The following is a 21,650-nucleotide window of genomic DNA, read 5'->3' as shown; positions in this document are numbered from 1 at the left end:
CAGTAACTATTTAGTCTACCGAAATATATATTTGTTACCTGAGTTTTCAAACAGCACTATTCTGATGTTTTAACCAGTTTTCAAATTTCAGCAAACTAAAGTTCCTTACAATGTATGTATTACTCAGGATCCATTCAGGTCTAGGGACAGAATACAGCTCAAACTAGTTCATGAACCAAAGGTCTTGCAGTATATTTATTCAATGCTTACATATATAGAGTAAAAAATAAGTAAAAATTCCTTATTTGGATTAGAAAAAACAAAATCTAAAACTGCACAGAGTGAATTCAGTGGTAAACCTTTAGTTTTGTTTTTTAAAAATTATTTAATTATTTTTGGCTGTGTTGGGTCTTCATTGCTGTGTGCAGGGGCTACTCTTCGTTGCAGTGCACAGGCTTCTTGTCGCGGTGGCCTCTCTCTTGTCGCGGAGCATGGGCTCTAGGTGCATGGGCTTCAGCAGTTGTGGCGCCTGGGCTTAGTTGCTCCACCGCATGGGGCATCTTCCTGGACCAAGGCTCAAACCCATGTCGCCTGCATTGGCAGGCAGATTCTTAACCACTGCACCACCAGGGAAGGCCAAACCTTTAGTTTATATACTCTTGCATCTTTTTGCCCTTTGAAAATATTCAAGAGATCCTGTACCAGCAACCTTAATTTCAAAATCATCCCAGGTTGTTATACCCCAAATTCCTTTCTCATCTGTTTTCTCCATTATAGTCATTCTTGCCCATTGTAGCCATTTCATCCAGTTCTCATTTCCACCATTTTATATCCTTCCCACCAGAGGTAATAGAGCAATGCACTACGACACACTTTCAAAAACTGTCTTGGTGTTTTACTGTCCATTCATTAACTCAAAAAGCCTTTATTGAACCTATTATAGGGCAGGTGCTGTGTCTGGCTCTGGGGATACACAGGAGGGATAAACACATTCCTTATGCTCTCAAGAAACTTGTCTTACAACAGGGGCAACAGGCTTATAAACAAATGTCTTCAACATTACATAATAAGCACTGCAACAGAAGTAAGAAACATGCCAGATCAATGCTATGAAGAGAATTCTGACAACACGGAAGATTGGCCTAGAAAAATGTGAGGCAGGAAGCACAATGACCAGTTAGGAGATCACTGCAGAAATCTGAGCAGGTCATGATGAGAATGTAACTCTGCTTGAAAGCAGAAGCTGTAAAGACAGAGAAGAAACAATGGAGATAAGAGAGTCATTATGAAGAAGAATCAATAAAACCATCAAAGTGAAGGGTGGGGAAAGGGAGAAGCTGAGGAGTCGTCAAGTTTCTCATTTTGAGGACTAAAAGATGTTGGTGTTGCTCATGAGGATACCAAGCAAGAAAGTAGGAGAAACTTTTCAGAGACAAATATGGACTTAGGCTGAGATGGAAGCAATTATGGATATTCCCTTCCTTGGATTCATGAATCATTTGTACCAGTAAGCAAAAATTATTTTTGTTTGTGCATGGAGTGGAAAGTAGGAAAGGGAGAGAATAAGAAGATGACAAATCATGATCAAATCAGTGGTGTCATGCCAAGGCACAGATTTCTTTCCCTGTGAAGAATTTGCCAGTTACTTATAACCAAAAGAGGCTCTGTGTTATTCTACTCATTATCAGGAGCTGGCTCTGGGCAGGGATCTGTGGTACCTGCTGCAAAAGGCACTTGTAGAAGACCTACAGCATACTAGGTGCTCACTAACAGATCTGGTTTTAGATCACAAAGTCTTCAGAGTCAGGATTTCTATTTATAAATGGCTACCAAGTCTGCAAGTGTAAGTTAAATGATATCTTTAGGAAGGCTAATTTAAGAATATGAAAGATTCACTATTTCGGGAATTGGCCAAACATTTTAATCTTAACAAACTTCCCTTGAGAATGCTCTCATATTTCTGGATACAATGAAAACATTAATATTTTATTTTATAGGAAATATGTTTATTATTGATCATGGCAATTAAAAAATATTAATTTTTTCTCAGGGTTGGTCCATCATACTCATCATACTCTTTCTCTGAGCAATTTTGTTTAATATTACAGAGAAACTTCTGTATGGTAAGCAAAACAGGAATTTCCAACAATGAAACAAGGTCTCTAGAACTTGCCAGTAAAACAAAGGAAGCATTTCCAGTGATAAGATGTAGGAACCCATGGATAAAATCTAACAGAGCACAGGCTGGAAAATGGGATCAGGAAATTTTATAATCCACCATCACTGTGAGTTTGCTCTGGGATGGTGCAAGCATGGCCTGTGAAAGGGGCTTAGAGGTATGATAGTTCCTGTCTGAAGAATGGGTCCTTTGGGCATGGGACTCATGTTACCTAAGTGCCCCAAAGCCAACTGTTTTTTCAACTTCTTGCCCACATAATCATGACTAGAGGTTTCAAGGAGAAGACAAGAACAAGTACTATTTAGCTTTGACTTTTGAGCAGATGTAACACCAGCTCTTCATCCTCGGCTAAAGACAGGCCTGTATCCAAAGGCTCTGAGGTTTCCCACTTGGTCTTCTTTCTGCCATGACTTGTGGGTCCCACGTCTTCCACTTCACTGTCGTTCTTTTTCCTCATTGCCTTCTTCTTCTTGGTATCACTGGTGGGAACAAATCCAATGATTTACTTTATAAATAAATAAATCCATTATTATGAAGTCAAACACTTAAAATAGAACAAAATTACCAATAACGGATACTTAGTAAAGTGATATTATTCAAGAGGGAAAGAAGCTATAACAACATCAGGCTATCTGTGTCATAGTAACTACCTTCCCATTAACAGATGTGGGGAGGGGGCCTATCATATACCAGGCACTGTGCAGGGTACATTGTATACACTGTGTCATCCAACCCTCACAGTAATTCTAGGAAGCCCTGGATATATCATTCACAATATGAGGACACCAGTTGGCCCACATTCTGGCTCCAGACTGGCTCCAATCTGCGCTTGTCCTGTCACATCAAACAGTCTCTATAGAGTTAGGTTATCATTTAGGTAGCAGTAATATCTGTTGTGATATATAGATCATGAATAAAATAGAATCTGAAATGTTAGGTTACAAATTACTTAAGACATCAAGTAAATCTGCCCCATTTAAATCTGTATCTAAGACTCACAAATGGTCTGAAGAAAACATAAACACTACTGCAGTATTCGGCACACACTTGAGGCACAGACCATAAAAATAAAACTAATTTCTGAAGGTAGAGAAAAGCACTTGATACATTAAAATCAGAAGAGAAAGCAAAACATCCTCAAGGCATTTTAACATACCATCATCATGTTCAAAAATGACCAAATTATTGGATACAAGTTTAAAACAAAATAAAAAATCCATCTAGTAGCAATGGCAGTAGCAACTATTTATTAAGGGCTTACCAAGGGTCTGGCACTGTGCTACATGCTTTACATAGATTACAACATTTATCTTCATGACAATCCTTGGTGTGGTGAGCACCAGCCTCATTCTACAATGAGGTTAAAAGAGGTTAATGACTGAACCTAGATTATGCACATGGAATTCAAACCCAGAGCTGAATTACTCTAAATTCAGCCCCAAAGTCAGACAATCGAAAGCAAAATGTATTCCAAGCATAGGATGTATTCCAAAAGAGAATAAATTGCTCAAGTTACAATGGACTCTATTATGCCTTAAGAAGATAGTGGGGATATCAAAGTGAATGTGGCTAATCAGCATATCCAGTTCTGACCAGCCTGAAGCAAAACTGTAAACTATTTCCCCATTCACCTCCCAGAAATGCCCAGTACTCTGACTCAGCAGCCATTCTCTCTCACCACTGGAGGAAAGACAAACTATGAGGTTATTTAAAGCTACAAATAATCATATTTTAAAAGGATGGGTATGTACCTACAGAGATGAACATGAAAGAGTTCCCTATAATGGGAATTCAGTCAGTAAACAAAGTTACTCTTAGTGGAAAGAGGACTCTAAAAAAAAGTACTGAGTCCTAAAATCTGCTTGATTATGGCCAGTATGGTGCCAATTCCACCGGGCTAGAGTACCATGATTTATTTGGAACAAGTTAATACTGATTTTTGCCCTGCCTGTATTTCAAGTGCATCTAAGAGCAGCTCAACAGAAGCAGCCTAATTAGTGGGCTTTACTAACGCCTCCTTTCTTAATGTGCTCTGCACACTATATTCTGTGCAGGAAATAGCTGGTTCAGATACTAAAAAAAAAAGATGGAAAATTTATGTAGATGGAAAATATTTTCAGAATTAGCAGCACTGCTGCTTTGTGGACCAGTTCAAATTTTAAAAAGATATTTTATACTACTTTCCATAGCAAAAAAGTGGTAACTGGTAGAACAAATTAATTATTAAATAATGATTTAGATATTCTACAGGTAACTTACTAAAACGGGGGAAAATGTTATGAATCTAGACAACATTCATTTCCCAAAAAGGGAATAATGTAATAAATCTGGTAAACATTTAGTCAGAATATGGTCATAATTTGGTATCTTCAGAAAAGGACTCAGGGGGGACCTTCAAGATGGTGGAGGAGTAAGACATGGAGATCACCTTCCTCCCCACAAATACATCAGAAATACATCTACATGTGGAACAACTCCTACAGAACACCTACTGAACACTGGCAGAAGACCTCAGACTTCCAGAAAGGCAAGAAACTCGCCATGTACCTGGGTACGGCAAAAGGAAAAAGAAAAAACAGAGACAAAAGAATAGGGACAGGACCAGCACTTCTGGGATGGAGCTGTGAAGGAGGAAAAGTTTCCACACGCTAAGAAGCCTCTTCACTCGTGGAGATGGTGGAGGGAGAATGGGGGGTGGGGGAAGCTTCGGAGCCACGGAAGAGAGCTCAGCAACAGGGGTGGAGAGGGAAAAGCGGAGAGATTCCCGCACACAGGATCAGTGCCAACCAGCACTTACCAACCTGAGAGGCTTGTCTGCTCACCAGCCAGGGTGGGGGGGTGGGGCCGGGAGCTGAGGCTTGAGTTTCCGAGGTCAGGCCCCAGGGAGAGGACTGGGGTTGGCTGCGTGAACACAGCCTGAAGGAGGCTAGTGTGCCACAGCTAGCTGGGAGGGAGTCTGAGAAAAAGTCTGGAACTGCCTAAGAGGAAAGAGACCATTGTTTTGGGGTACGTGTAGAGAGGGGATTCAGAGCACTGCCTCAATGAGCTCCAGAGATGGGCACAAGCCGTGGTTATCAGCTTGGACCCCAGAGACAGCCATGAAGCACTAAGGCTGCTGCTGCTGCCACCAACAATCCTGTGTCCAAGCACAGGTCACTCTCCACACCCCTCCACTGGGAGCCTGTGCAGCCCGCCACTGCCAGGGTCCCATGATCTAGGGACAACTTCCCCAGGAGAACACATGGCACGCCTCAGGCTGTTGCAATGTCATGCTGGCCTCTGTCGCCGCAGGCTCGCCCCGCATTCCAATTATGACCACCGTACCCGTCCCTCCCTGTGGCCTGAGTGAGCCACAGCCCCTAATCAGCTGCTGCTTTAACCGCCTCCTGGCTGGGCAGGGAAGAGATACCTGAGGGTGACCTACATGCAGAGGTGGGGCCAAAACAAAGTTGAACCCCAGGACTGTGCGAACAAAGAAGAGAAAGGGAAATTTCTCCATGCAGCCTCAGGAGCAGCGGATTAAATCCCCACAATCCACTTGATGTACCCTGCATCGGTTGAATACCTGAATAGACAATGAAATGTCCCAAAATTGAGGTGGTAGACTTTAGGAGCAACTGTAGACTTGGGGTTTGCTGTGTGAGACTGATTTGTTTCTGATATTTATGTTTATCTTAGTTTAGTTTTTAGAGCTTGTTATCATTGGTGGATTTGTTTATTGGTTTGGCTGCTCTCTTCTTTATTTTCTGAATTATTATTTTCTTTATGTTAATAATTTTTAAATTTTTTCTTATTTTTAAAAATTTTTTTTCTTTCTTTTCTTCTCCCTTTTCTTTTGAGCCATGTGGCCGACAGGGTCTTGGTGCTCCAGCCTGGCGTCAGGCCTGATCCTCTGAGATGGAATAGCCAAGTTCAGGACACTGGACCACCAGAGACCTCTGGGCCTGAGTAATATCAATTGGCAAGAGCTCTCCCAGAGATATCCATTTCAGTGCTAAGACCAGCTTCACCCAACAGCCAGCAGTTGGATGCCCCATGCCAAACAACTAATAAGAAAGGAACACAACCCCATTGATTAGCAGAGAGGCTGCCTATAATCATACTAAATTGACAGACACCCTAAAACACACCACTGGATGCGGCCCTGCCCACCAGAGAGACAAGATCAAGACTCATCCACCAGAACACAGGCACCAGTCCCCTACACCAGGAAGCCTACACAATCCACTGAACCAACCTCACCCATTGGGGGCAGACACCAAAAAACAACATGAACTACAAAACTGCAACCTGTGAAAAGGAGAACACAAACACAGTAAGTTAAACAAATTGAGAAGACAGAGAAATATGCAGCAGATGAAGGAGTAAAGTAAAAACCCACCAGACTAAACAAATGAAGAGTAAATAGGCAGCCTACCAGAAAAAGAATTCAGAGTAATGATAGTAGAGATAATCCAAAATCTTGGAAATAGAATGGAGAAAATACAAGAAACATTTAACAAGGACCTAGAAGAACTAAAAAGAAAAAATGATGAACACAATAAACAAAACTAAAAATTCTCTAGAAGGAATCAATAGCAGAATAACTGAGGCAGAAGAACGGAGTGACCCAGAAGATAAAATAGTGGAAATAACTAGCACAGAGCAGAATAAAGAAAAAAGAATGAAAAGAAATGAGGACAGTCTCAGAGACATCTGGGAGAAAATTAAACACACCAACATTCGAATTATAGGGGTCCCAGAAGAAGAGAAAAAGAAAGGGTGTGAGAAAATATTTGAAGAGATTATAGTTGAAAACTTCCCTAACAAGGAAATAGTCAAGTCCAGGAAGTGCAGAGAGCCCCATACAGGATAAATCCAAGGAAAAACACACCAAGACACAAATTAATCAAACTATCAAAAATTAAATACAAAGAAAAAATATTAAAAGCAGCAAGGGAAAAGAAACAAATAACATACAAGGGAATCCCCATAAGGTTAGCAGCTGATCTTTCAGCAGAAACTCTGCAAACCAGAAGGGAGTGGCAGGACATATTTAAAGTGATGAAAGGGAAAAACCTCCAACCAAGATTACTCTACCTGGCAAGAATCTCATTCAGATTTGAAGGAGAAATTAAAATATTTAGAGACAAGAAAAAGTTAAGAGAATTCACCACCACCAAACCAGCTTTACAACAAATGCTAAAGGATCTTCTCTAGGCAGGAAACACAAGAAAAGGAAAAGACCTACAAAAACAAACCCAAATCAATTAAGAAAATGGTAATAGGAACATACATATTGATAATGACCTTAAATGTAAATGGATTAAAAGCTCCAATCAAAAGACATAGACCGGCAGAATGGATACAAAAACAATACCCGTATATGTGCTGTCTACGAGAGTCACACTTCAGATCTAGGGACACATTCAGACTGAAAGTAAGAGGATGGAAAAAGATATTCCATGCATGCAAATCAAAAGAAACCTGGAGTAGCAATTCTTATATCGGACAAAAGAGACTTTAAAATAAGGACTATTACAAGAGACAAAGAAGAACACTACACAATGATCAAGGGATCAATCCAAGAAGAAGACATAACAACTGTAAATATTTATGCACCCAACATAGGAGCACCTCAATACATAAGGCAAATGCTAACAGCCGTAAAGGAGAAATCAAAAGTAACACAATAATGGGAGGGGATTTAACACCCCACTTTCACCAATGGACAGATCATCCAAAATGAAAATAAAAAAGGAAACACAAGCTTTAAATGACACATTAGACAAGATGGACTTAATTGATATTAATAGGACATTCCATCCAAAAACAACAGAATACACTTTCTCAAGTGCTCATGGAGCATTCTCCAGGATAGATCATATCTTGTGTAACAAATTAAGCCTTGGTAAATTTAAGAAAAATGAAATCGTACCAAGTATCCTTTCCGACTACAACACTATGAGACAGGATATCAATTACAGGAAAAAAACTGTAAAAAATGCAAACACATGGAGGCTAAACAATACGCTACTAAATAACCAAGAGATCACTGAAGAAATCAAAGAGGGATTAAAAAATACCTAGAAACAAATGACAATAAAAACATGACGACCCAAAACCATTGGGATGAAGAAACAGCAGTTCTAAGAGGGAAGTTTATAGCAATACAATCCTACCACAAGAAACAAGAAACATCTCAACTAAACAACCTAACCTTATACCTAAAGCAATAAGAGAAATAAGAAAAAAAAAAACCTCAAAGTTAGCAGGAGGAAAGAAATCATAAAGATCAGATCAGAAGTAAATGAAAAAGAAATGAAGAAAATAATAGTAAAGATCAATAAAAATAAAAGCTGGTTCTTTGAGAAGTTAAACAAAATTGATGAACAATTAGCCAGACTCATCAAGAACAAAAGGGAGAAGACTCAAATCAACAGATTTAGAAATGAAAAAGGAGAAGTAACAACTGACACTGCAGAAATACAAAGGATCATGAGATTAATAAAAGCCAACTATATGCCAATAAACTGGACAACCTGGAAGAAATGGACAAATTCTTAGAAAAGTACAACCTTCCAAGACTGAAACAGTTAGAAATAGAAAATATAAACAGACCAATCACAAGCACTGAAATTGAAACTATGATTAAAAATCTTCCAACAAACAAAAGCCCAGGACCAGATGGCTTCACAGGCGAATTCTATCAACATTTGGAGAAGAGCTAACACCTATCCTTCTCAAACTCTTCCAAAAAATAGCAGAGGGAGGGACACTCCCAAACTCATTCTACGAGGCCACCATCACCCTGATACCAAAACCAGACAAAGATGTCACAAAAAAAACTACAGGCCAATGTCACTGATGAACATAGATGCAAAAATCTGCAACAAAATACTAGCAAACAGAATCCAATAATGTGTTAAAAGGATCACACACCAGAATCAAGTGGGATTTACCCCAGGAATGCGAGGATTTTTCAACATATGCAAAGCAATCAATGTGATACACCATATTAAAAAACTGAAGGATAAAAACCATATGATAATCTCAATAGATGCAGAAAAAGCTTTTGACAAAATTCAACGCTCATTTATGATAAAAACTCTCCAGAAAAGTGGACATAGAGGGAACCTACCTCAACATAATAAAGGCCATATATGACAAATCCACAGCCAACATTGTTCTCAATGGTGAAAAACTGAAACCATTTCCTCTAAGATCAGGAACAAGACAAGGTTGTCCACCCTCACCACTATTATTCAACATAGTTTTGGAAGTTTTAGCCACAGCAAGCAGAGAAGAAAAAGAAATAAAAGGAATCCAAATCAGAAAAGAAGAAGTAAAACTGTCACTGTTTGCAGATGACATGACACTATACATAGAGAATCCTAAAGATGCTACCAGAAAACTACTAGAGCTAATCAATGAATTTGGTAAAGTAGCAGGATACAACATTAATGCACAGAAATCTCTTGCATTCCTATACACAAATGACGAAAAATCTTAAAGAGAAATTAAGGAAACAATCCCATTTAACAATGCAACAAAAAGAATAAAATATGTAGGGATAAACCTACCTAAGGAGACAAAAGACATGTATGCAGAAAATCTATAAGACACTGATGCAAGAAATTAAAGACGATACAAACAGATGGAGAGATATACCATGTTCTTGGATTGGAAGAATCAACATTGTGAAAATGACTATACTGCCCAAAGCAACCTACAGATTCAACGCAATCCCTATCAAACTACCAATGGCATTTTTCACAGAACTAGAACAAAAAATTTCACAATTTGTGTGGAAACACAGAAGATCCTGAATAGCCAAAGCAATCTTGAGAAAGAAAAATGGAGTTGGATGAATCAGGCTCCCTGACTTCAGACTATACTACAAAGCTACAGTAATCAGGACAGTATGGTACTGGCACAAAAACAGAAATATAGGTCAATGAAACAGGATAGAAAGCCCAGAGATAAACCCACGCACATACGGTCACCTTATCTTTGATAAAGGAGGAAAGAATATACAATGGAGAAAACAGAGACTCTTCAATAAATGGTGCTGGGAAAACTGGACAACTACATGTGAAAGAATGAATTAAAACACTTCCTAACACCATACACAAAAATAAGCTCCAAATGGATTAATGACCTAAATGTAAGGCCAGACACTATAAAACTCTTAGAGGAAAACACAGGCAGAACTCTCGGTGACATAAATCACAGCAAGATCCCTTTTAACTCACTTCCTAGAGTATTGGAAATAAAAACAAAAATAAACAAATGGGACCTAATGAAACTTAAAAGCTTTTGCACAGCAAAGGAAACTACAAACAAGACGAAAAGACAATTTTCAGAATGGGAGAAAATATTTGCAAACGAACCAACTGACAAAGGATTAATCTCCAAAATATAAAAGCAGCTCATGCAGCTGAATATGAAAACAGCAAACAGCCCAATCCAAAAATGGGCAGAAGACCTAAATAGACATTTCTCCAAAGAAGATATACCGATTGCCAACAAACACATGAAAGGATGCTCAACACCACTAATTATTAGAGAAATGCAAATCAAAACTACAAGGTGATATCACCTCACACCAGTCAGAATGGCCATCATCAAAAAATCTACAAACAATAAATGCTGGAGAGGGTGTAGTGAAAAGGGAACTCTCTTGCACTGCTGGTGGGAATGTAAATTGATACAGCCACTATGGAGAACACTATGGAGGTTCTTAAAAAAACTCAACATAGAGCTACCATACGACCCAGCAATCCCACTACTGCGCATATACCCTGAGAAAACCATAATCCAGAAAGTCATATACCACAATTTTCGTTACAGCAGTATTTACAATAGCCAGGACATGGAAGCAACATAAGTGCCCATCGATAGATGAATGGATAAAGATGTGGCACATATATACAATGGAATATTACTCAGCCATAAAAAGAAACCAAACTGCGTTATCTGTAGTGAGATGGATGGACCTGGAGTCTGTCACACAGTGAAGGAAGTCAGAAAGAGAAAAACAAATACCATATGCTAACACATATATGAAATCTAAAAAAAAAAAAAAAGGTTCTGATGAACCTAGAGGGAGGAAAGGAATAAGGACGCTGACCTAGAGAATGGACTTGAGGACACGGGGAGGGGGAAGGGTAAGCTGGGACAAAGTTAGAGAGCGGCATTGACATATATACACTACCAAATGTAAAATAGTTAGTGGGAAGCAGCTGCATAGCACAGGGAGATCAGGTCAGTGCTTTGTGACCACCTAGAGGGGTGGGATAAGGAGGGTGGGAGGGAGATGCAAGAGGGAGGGGATATGGGGATATATGTATATGTACAGCTGATTCACTTTGTTATACAGAAGAAACTAACAACACTGTAAAGCAACTATACTCCAAGAAAGACCTGAGAAGAAAAAAATACTAAATAAAACATGACAGCTACTTCAACTTAAAAAATAAAATAAAAAATAATAAATTAAAAAATAATAATAAAAAGAAAAGGGCTCTTCTAAATGGTTTGGCACCAGAGGGTGATGTCAGCAACATGGCTAAATGAGATATCCTCGCTCATGTTCCCTCCCAACCACAATCCGGCATCCGTCCATGGACAAAAGTGCCTTTGTGGGAGCTGTGGGATCTAGCACCATTACACTAAGAGGCCCAGGAAGAGTCTGTCCCAATCATGTGTCGGGTAAGAGGTATAGAGACCTGTCCCAGCTGTGAACCCTGCAGTGGCCCACAAACCACCGCTGCAGTCCCTCTTGGCAGTGGAATAACAATATTTACATAATCAGCCACACATAAGTGAGCCTTTATGGAAGTCCAGGTCTCCTGTGGAGAAGTTCCAGCATACCAATGCAGCAAAAAAACACGAGTTTGGACACACTGGAGACAGTAAATGGAACAGTTTGACTTTATTCATATCAACCCTCCTCCAAAGTGGCACAGTTCAGGGCCAAGAAAGATCTTCTTGGCCTGTGATTTTTCCTATTGGGGAAAGTGAGAACATATGAGTGAGTGAGTGCCTGGCTTCCCCTACTATACAAAACTTCCTCCCCATTTCTCTCTCACTCTATCCAGAGTACTAAATAATGAGCTGCATGGGGTGGGGACTGAGTGGGGAAGAGGCTAGAAGAGTGGCAGATAGGACTCTCAGAGGTAATTAAAAGGACATGAATCCTACTAACTATACCATGAATTCCTTCAAGAAGCCTATCTACGAACTGCTGGAGACGCCCTGCATGTAGATCCCTCCAACTGGCCCATGGGCACCCCTAGGGCTCCATGGGCCTCACCCACACCCCTGTCCACCCTGTATCCAGATCCCTGTAAGTGCTCCTGATGTTGGTGGTGAGAGTGAGCTTTGGCAGATAGCTAGTGAGCATGACCCAAACCTGCAGGTCAGGGAGAGGCCACAAGCTTCAGCTTTAGTATCACCCATGGGAAAACGAAAGGGAAGCTATCAGTATGCATCCTGGTGCATTGCAGAATGAAGAGAAGGTACACAAGTTTAAGAATTCTCCTACAAAAGGGAGCAAGAAGCACAGAGCAGGCATATCTATAGAAAGTCTGAGAAAGCCTCAGAATCCCTAGGAGGGCTGACAAAAGGTATTCTCTCCTGAAGGCAGTTAATAAAGACAGGAGAAGTTGACTGCTACTGCAAATGTGACGACAGCAACACAAAACCTGAAACATGAAAAATCAAGGAAACATGACACCACCAAAGGATCACAATAATCTTCCAAAAATCTATCACAAAGACATGAAGATCTACAATTTACTGGATAAGGAATTCAAAATAGCTGTTTTAAGGAAGCTCAACGAGGTACAAGAAAACACAGAAAGAAAATTCAACAAAATCAGGAAAACAGTACACAAACAGAGTAAGAAATTCAACAAAGAGACAGAAATCATTAAAAAGTACCAAACAGAAACTCTGGAATTGAATAATACAATGAATGAAATGAAAATCTCAAAAGAGAGAATCAACAGCAAATGGATCAAAGAGAAGAAAGAATCTGTGAGTTAGAAGACAGGAATTTTGACATTATCTAGTCAGGGGAGAACAAAAAAAATAATAATAAAAAGAGTGAGGAAAGCCTGTGTGATCTATGGTAAATTCTCAAAGGAAACAACTTGTGAATTACTGGAATCCCAGAGGAAGAGGAGGAAGAAGGGGTAAGAAAACTTACTGAAAGAAATCACAGCTGAGAAATTCCCTAATCTGTGTAAAGATTTGGATACCCAAGTTCACGAAGCTCATGGGTATCCAAACAAACTCAACTTAAAGAGATCTCCTCCAAGACATATTATAATAAAATTGTCAAAAATCAGAGAAAAAGACTGAATCTTAAAAGCAACAAGAGAAAAGAAACTTGCAGCTTACAAGCGAGTTCCCATAAGACTATTAGCATATTTCTCAGCAGAAACTTTACACACCAAGAAAGAATGTAATGATATAAGCAAAAGTGTTGAAAGGAAAAAAACCTGCCAACCAAGAATGCAGTCATCCCTCAGAATTCATGGGGAATTGGTTTTGGGACCCCCCTTCTTCCCCCTCCCAGTGATACCAAAATCTGCAGATGCTCAAGTACCTATATAAAATGGTGTAGTATTTGCATGTAACCTACTCACACCCTTCCATATGCTTTAAATCATTCCTAGACTACTTTTAATACCTAACAAAATGTAAATGCTATGTAAACAGTTGCTGGTGCATGGCAAATTAAGATTTTGGTTTTTAGAACTTTCTGGAATTTTTTTTCCTTGAGTATTTTCAATTCACAGTTGGTTGAATGTGGATGTGGAACCCATTGATACAAAGGGCTGACTGTACTCTATCTGGCAATGTTGTCCTTCAGAAATGAAGGAGAGAGAAAGTGTATCGCAGACAAAAAAAAGCTGAAGGAATCCATCACCACTAGACCTGCCTTAACAACAACAAATAAAAATGCTTTATTTCAGCAAATAAAAATGCTGAAATTCAAGTTAAATCAAAGGACACTATTTAGTACATGAAAATATCCAAGACACTGGGTAAAGTATACAGTTAAATTCAAAATATGCTACTACTGTAATATGGTGGTGTGTTCAACATTTAACTCTAGTATAAAGGTTAAAGGGCAACAGTATTAAAAATAACTATAGCTACAATACTGGTTAATAAATACACAATATAAAAGGAGGTAAATTGTGATATCAAAAACGTAAAAAGAGGGGAGTAAAAGGGTAGAGGTTTTGTATGTGATTAAAATAAGCTGTTATCCGTGTAAAATAGACTATTATCTATCTATAAGATGTCTTCTGTAAGCTTCATGGGAACCACAAAGCAAAAACCTACAGCAGATTCACAAAAGATAAAGAGAAAGGAATTAAAGCATACCACTCTAAGAAATCATCAATTCACAATGGAAGGTAGCAAGAGAAGGAAAAAAAGGAACAAGGGAACAACAAACAGCCAGAAAACAATACAATGGCATTAGTAATTCCTTACCAATCAATAATTATTCTAAATGTAAATGGATTAAATTCTCCAATCAAAAGGCATAGATTGGTGGCATAGATAAGACCCAACTATACGCTACCTACCAGAAATTCAATTCACCTTTAAGAACACATAGTCTCAAAATGAAGGGCTGGAAAAAAGATATTCCATGCAAGTAGAAACCAAAAGAGAGCAAAGGTAGCTACTTACATCAGACAAAATATACTTTAAGCTAAAAATGGTAACAAGAGACAAACAATATCATTATATAAAGACAAAGAGGTCAATTCATCGAGAGGATATAACAATAATAAATACACATAGACCAAACACTGGAGCACCACAATATATTAAATATTAACAGATCTGAAGACAGAAATAGACAACAATACAATAAGAGAAGGGGACTTTAGTATACCACTTTCAACAATGGCTAGATCATCCAGACAAAAAAAATCAGTAAGGAAATGCTGGATTGGAACTACACTTTAGAGCAAAGAGACTGAACAAAAATATACAGGACATTCTGCCCAACAGCAAAGGAATACACATTCTTCTCAAGCACACTCAGAACATTCTTCGGAAACACTATATGATAAGTCACAAAACAAATCTTAGCAATTTCAGTAGACTGAAATCATACCAAGTATTTTTATCAACCACAATGGTATGAAACTAGAAATTAATTATAAGAAAACTGAAAAATTCACAATATGTGGAAATTTAAAAACACAGTCCTGAACAACCAATGCGTTGAAGAAGAAATAAAAAGAGAAATCAAAAAACATCTCAGGGCTTCCCTGGTGGCGCAGCGGTTGGGAGTCCGCCTGCTGATGCAGGGGACGTGGGTTCGTGCCCCGGTCCAGGAGGATCCCACATGTCGCAGTGCGGCTGGGCCCATGAGCCATGGCTGCTGAGCCTGCATGTCCGGAGCCTGTGCTCCACAACGGGAGAGGCCACAGCAGTGAAAGGCCCACATACCGCAAAAAAAAAAAAACAAACATCTCAGAAAGCAGCAGAATACACTTTCTTCTCAACTGCACACGGAACACTCTCCAGGATAGATCACATCTTGGGTCACAAATCAAGCCTCAGTAAATTTAAGAAAACTGAAATCATGCATCTTTTCCAACCACAAAGCTATGAGATTAGAAATCAGTTACAGGAAAAAAAATGTAAAATACACAACACAAGGAGGCTAAACAATATATTACTAAACAATCACTGGATCACTGAAGAAATCAAAGAGAAAATCAAAAAATACCTAGATACAAAGGACAATGAAAACATGATGACTGAACCTATGGGATGCAGCAACAGCAGTTCTTACTGGGAAATTTATAGCAATACAATCTTCCCTCAAGAAAGAAGAAAAGTCTCAAATAAACAACATAACCTTACCCCTAAGGCAATTAGAGAAAGAATAACAAACAAAACCCAAAATTAGAAGAAAAGAAATCATAAAGATAAGAGCAGAAATAAATGAGAGATGAAGAAAACAAGAGCAAAGACCAATGAAACTAAAAGCTGGTCCTTTTTGAAGAAAAAAAAAATTGATAAACCTTTAGCCAGGCTCATCAAGAAAAAAAGGGAGGGCTTCCCTGGTGGCGCAGTAGTTCAGAGTCTGCCTGCCGATGCAGGGGACACAGGTTCCTGCCCCAGTCTGGGAAGATCCCACATGCCATGGAGCAGCTGGGCCCGTTAGCCATGGCCACTGAGCCTGCGCATCCGGAGCCTGTGCTCAGCAATGGGAGAGGCCACAACAGTGAGAGTCCCGCGTACCGCAAAAAAAGAAAGAGAGATGACTTAATAAAATTAGAATAAAAAAGAGAAGTTACAATGGACACCACAGAAATACAAAGCATCGTAAAAGACTATTACAAGCAACTATACACCAACAGACAACCTTGAAGAAATGGACGAGTTCTTAGAGGTACAACATTCCAAGACTGAACCACGAAGAAATAGAAAATATAAACAGACCAATTACAAGTATTGAAATTGAAACTGTGATTAAAAATCTTCCAACAAACAGAAGTTCAGGAACAGATGGCTTCACAGGCGAATTCTATCAAACATTTAGAGAGGAGTTAACACCTACCCTTCTCAAACTCTTCCAAAAAATTGCAGAGGAAGGAACACTCCCAAACTCATTCTACGAGTCCACCATCACCCAGATACCAAAACCAGACAAAGATATCACAAAAAAAGACAATTACAGGCAAATATCACTGATGAACATAGACGCAAAATTCCTCAACAAAATACTAGGAAACCGAATCCAACAACACATTAAAAGGAACATCATGAAAGATTGGTTCAAGATGGTGGAGTAGAATGATGTATGCTCACTCCCTCTTGCAAGAGCACCAGAATCACAACTAACTGCTGAACAGTCATTGACAGGAAGACACTGGAACTCACCAAAAAAGATACCTTACATCCAAAGACAAAGGAGAAGCCACAATGAGAGGGTAGGAGGGGCGCAATCACAATAAAATCAAATCCCATAACTGCTGGGTGGGTGACTCACAAACTGGAGAACACTTATACCACAGAAGTCCACCCACTGGAGTGAAGGTTCTGAGCCCCATGTCAGGCTTCCCAATCTGGAGGTATGGCAACGGGAGGAGGAATTCATAGACAATCAGACTTTGAAGGCTAGTGGGATTTGATTGCAGGACTTCGACAGGACTGGGGGAAACAGAGACTCCACTCTTGGTGCGCACACACAAAGTAGTGGGAAACACAGAGAAGAAAAGGAACTACAAAAACAAACCCATAACAATTAAGAAAATAGTAATAGGAACATACATATCGATAATTACCTTAAACAAGAATGGATTAAATGCTCCAACCAAAAGACACAGGCTTGTGAAATGGACACAAAAACAAGACCCATATATACATATTTGTCTTCAAGAGACCCACTTCAGAACTAGGGACACATACAGACTGAAAGTGAGGCGATGGAAAAAGATATTCCATGTAAATGGAAATCAAAAGAAAGCTGGAGTAGCAATTCTCATATCAGATAAAATAGACTTGAAAGTAAAGAATGTTACAAGAGACAAGGAAGGACACTACATAATGATCAAGGGATCAATCCAAGAAGCAGATATAACAATTATAAATATATATGCACCCAACATAGAAGCACCACAATACATAAGGCAACTGCTAACAGCTATAAAAGAGGATATCAACAGTAACGCAATAATAGTGGGGGACTTTAACACCTCACTTACACCAGTGGACAGATCATCCAAACAGAAAATTAATAAGGAAACAGAAGCTTTAACTGATACAATAGACCAGATAGATTTAATTGATATTTATAGGACATTCCATCCAAAAACAGCAGATTACACTTTCTTCTCAAGTGCGCATGGAACATTCTCAAGGATAGATCACATCTTGGGTCACAAATAAAGCCTCAGTAAATTTAAGAAAATTGAAATCTTATCAAGCATCTTTTCTGACCACAACACTATGAGACGAGAAATGAATTACAGGGAAAAAAACGTAAACAACACAGACACATGGAGGCTAAACAATACGTTACTAAATAACCAAGAGATCACTGAAGAAATCAAAGAGGAAATCAAAAAATACCTAGGGACAAATTACAATGAAAACACAACGATCCAAAACCTACGGGATGCAGCAAAAGCAGTTCTAACAGGGAAGTTTATGGCAATAGAAGCCTACCTCAAGAAACAAGAAAAATCTCAAATAAACAATCTAACCTTACACCTAAAGGAACTAGAGAAAGAAGAACAAACAAAACCCAAACTTAGTAGAAGGAAAGAAATCATAAAGATCAGAACAGAAATAACTGAAATAGAAACAAAAAAAAAACAATAGGAAAGATCAAGAAAACTAAAAGATGGTTCTTTGAGAAGATAAACAAAATTGATAGCCAGACTCATCAAGAAAAAGAGGGAGAGGACTCAAATCAATAAAATTAGAAATGAAAAAGGAGACGTTACAACAGACACTGCAGAAATACAATGTATCCTAAGAGACTACTACAAGCTACCCTTAGCCAATAAAAGGGATACCTGGAAGAAATGGACAAATTCTTAGAAAGGTATAACCTTCCAAGACTGAACTAGTAAGAAATAGAAAATATGAACAGACTAATCACAAGTACTGAAATTGAGAGTGTGGTTAAAAATATTGTGACTAACAAAAGTCCAGGACCAGATGGCTTCACAGGTGAGCTCTATCAAACATTTAGAGAAGAGCTAACACCCAATCTTCTCAAACTCTTCCAAAAAATTGCAGGGGAAGGAACACTCCCAAACTCATTCTATGAGGCCACCATCATCCTGATACCAAAACCAGACAAAGATACTACAAAAAAAGAAAATTACAAACAAATATCACTGATGAATATAGATGCAAAATCCTCAACAAAATACTAGCAAACAGAATCCAACAACACATTAAAAGTATCATATACCATAATCAAGTGGGATTTATCCCAGGGATGCCAGGATTATTGAATATATGGAAATCAATCAATATGATAGACCATATTAACAAATTGAAGAATAAAAACCACATGATCACCTCAATAGATGCAGAAAAAGCTTTGACAAAATTCAACACCCATTTATGATAAAAACTCTCCAGAAAGTGGGCATAGAGGAAACTTACCTCAACATAATAAAGGCTATATATGACAAACCCACAGCAAACATCATTCTCAATGGTGAAAAACTGAAAGCATTTTCTTCTAGGATCGGAAAAAGACAAGGATGTCCACTCTCACCACTATCATTCAACATAATTTTGAAAGTGCTAGCCACAGCAATCAGAGAATAAAAAGAAATAAAAGGAATACAAATTGGAAAAGAAGTAAAACTGTCACTGTTTGCAGATGACATGACACCATACACAGAGAATCCTAAAGATGTCACCAGAAAACTAGTAGTGCTAATCAATGAATTTGGTAAAGTTGCAGTATACAGAATTAATGCACAGAAATCTCTTGCATTCCTATACATTAATGATGAAAAATCTGAAAGAGAAATTAAGGAAACACTCCCATTTACAACTGCAACAAAAGGAATAAAATATCTAGGAATAAACTTACATAGGGAGACAAAAACCTGTATGCAGGAAACTGTAAGACACTGATGAAAGAAATTAAAGATGATAAAAACCGATGGAGAGATATACCATGTTCTTGGATTGGAAGCCTCAATATTGTGAAAATGATTATACTACCCAAAGCAATCTACACATTCAATGCAATCCCTATCAAATTACCAATGGCATCTTTCACAGAATTAGAACAAAAAAATCTTAAGATTTGTATTGAGACACAAAAGACCTCAAATAGCCAATGCAGTCTTGAGGGAAAAAAACAGAGCTGGAGGAATCAAGACTCCCTGACTTCAGACTATACTACAAAGCTACAGTAATCAAGATAATATGGTACTGGCACAAAAACAGAAATATAGATCAATGGAACAGGACAGAGAGCCCAGAGATAAACTTACCCACCTATGGTTAACTAATCTATGACAAAGGAGGCAAGGATATACAATGGAGAAAAGACAGTCTCTTCAATAAGTGGTGCTGGGAAAACTGGGCAGCTACATGGAAAAGAATGAAATTAGAACACTCCCTAACACTATACACAAAAATAAACTCAAAATGGATTAGAGACATAAATGTAAGACCAGACACTAAAAGACTCTTAGAGGAAAATATAGGAAGAACACTCTTTGACATAAATCACAGGAAGATCTTTTTTGGTCCACCTCCTAGAGTAATGGAAATAAAAACAAAAATAAACAAATGGGACCCAATGAAACTTAAAAGCTTTTGCAAAGCAAGGGAAAATACAAACAAGACAAAAAGTCAACCTCAGAATGGGAGAAAATATTTGAAAACGAATCAACTGATAAAGGATTAGTCTCAAAAATATATAAACAGCTCATGCAGCTCAATATTAAAAAAACAAACAACCCAATCAAAAAATGGGCAGAGACCTAAATAGACATTTCTCCAAAGAAGACATACAGATGGCCATGAGGCACATGAAAAGCTGCTCAACATCACTTAATATTAGAGAAATGCAAATCAAAACGACGAGGTATCACCTCACACCCATCAGAATGGGTCATCAGAAAATCTACAAACAACAAATGCTGGAGAGGGTGTGGAGAAAAGGGAACCCTCTTGAACTGTTGGTCAGAATGTAAATTGATACAGCCACTATGGAGAACAGTATGGAGGTACCTTAAAAAACTAAAAAATAGAATTACCATATGACCCAGCAATCCCACTACTGGGTATACCCTGAGAAAACCATAATTCAAAGACACATGCACCCCAATGTTCATTGCAGCACTATTTACAATAGCCAGGTCGTGGAAGCAACCTAAATGCCCACTGACAGACGAATGGATAAAGAAGATGTGCTACATATAGCCATAAAAAGGAACGAAATTGGGTCATTTGTAGAGACGTGGGTGGATCTAGAGACTGTCATACACAGTGAAGTAAGTCAGAAAGAGAAAAACAAATATCGTATATTAATGCATATATGTGGAACCCAGAGAAATGGTACAGATGAACCGGTTTGCAGGGCAGAAACAGAGACACAGACGTAGAGAACAAATGTATGGACACCAAAGGGGGAAAGTGGCTGCGGGTGTGATGGTGGTGTGATGAACTGGGAGATTGGGATTGACATATATACACTAATATGTATAAAATGGATAACTAATAAGAACCTCATATATAAAAAAATAAATAAAATTCTAAAATTCAAACAAAAAAGGATCATCATGATCAAGTGGAATTCGCCCCAGGGATGCAAGGATTTTTTTAATGTCCACAAATCACTCAGTGTGATACACCACATCAACAAACTGAAGAATAAAAACCATATGATCATTTGAATAGATGCAGGAAAAACTTGTGACAAAATTCAATACCATTTTATGATAAAAACTCTCCAGAAAGTGGACACAGAGGGAACCTAACTCAACATAATAAAGGCCATATATGACAAACCCAAAGC

General features: G+C 38.5%; 1 protein-coding gene across 3 annotated transcripts in view; it reads right to left on the bottom strand.

The window, feature by feature from the left end:
• Window positions 1–845: 845 nt before the first annotated feature.
• DDX10 (DEAD-box helicase 10) overlaps window positions 846–21,650 on the bottom strand; it is a 288,455-nt gene continuing 267,650 nt past the window's right edge. For 2 of the 3 annotated variants that reach the window (XM_060160341.1, XM_060160343.1), the window contains exon 18: window positions 846–2,598. In XM_060160341.1, the coding sequence (XP_060016324.1) occupies window positions 2,421–2,598 (178 nt within the window). In that variant the 3' untranslated portion in view covers window positions 846–2,420. The remainder of the gene's footprint in view (window positions 2,599–21,650) is intronic. The other variant, XM_060160342.1, reaches the window with a different exon arrangement.

This window comes from Lagenorhynchus albirostris, chromosome 9, assembly GCF_949774975.1.
Source record: "Lagenorhynchus albirostris chromosome 9, mLagAlb1.1, whole genome shotgun sequence".
In the NCBI taxonomy this organism is placed as follows: Eukaryota; Metazoa; Chordata; class Mammalia; order Artiodactyla; family Delphinidae; genus Lagenorhynchus; species Lagenorhynchus albirostris.
This window is presented reverse-complemented; position numbering and strand designations above follow the sequence as displayed.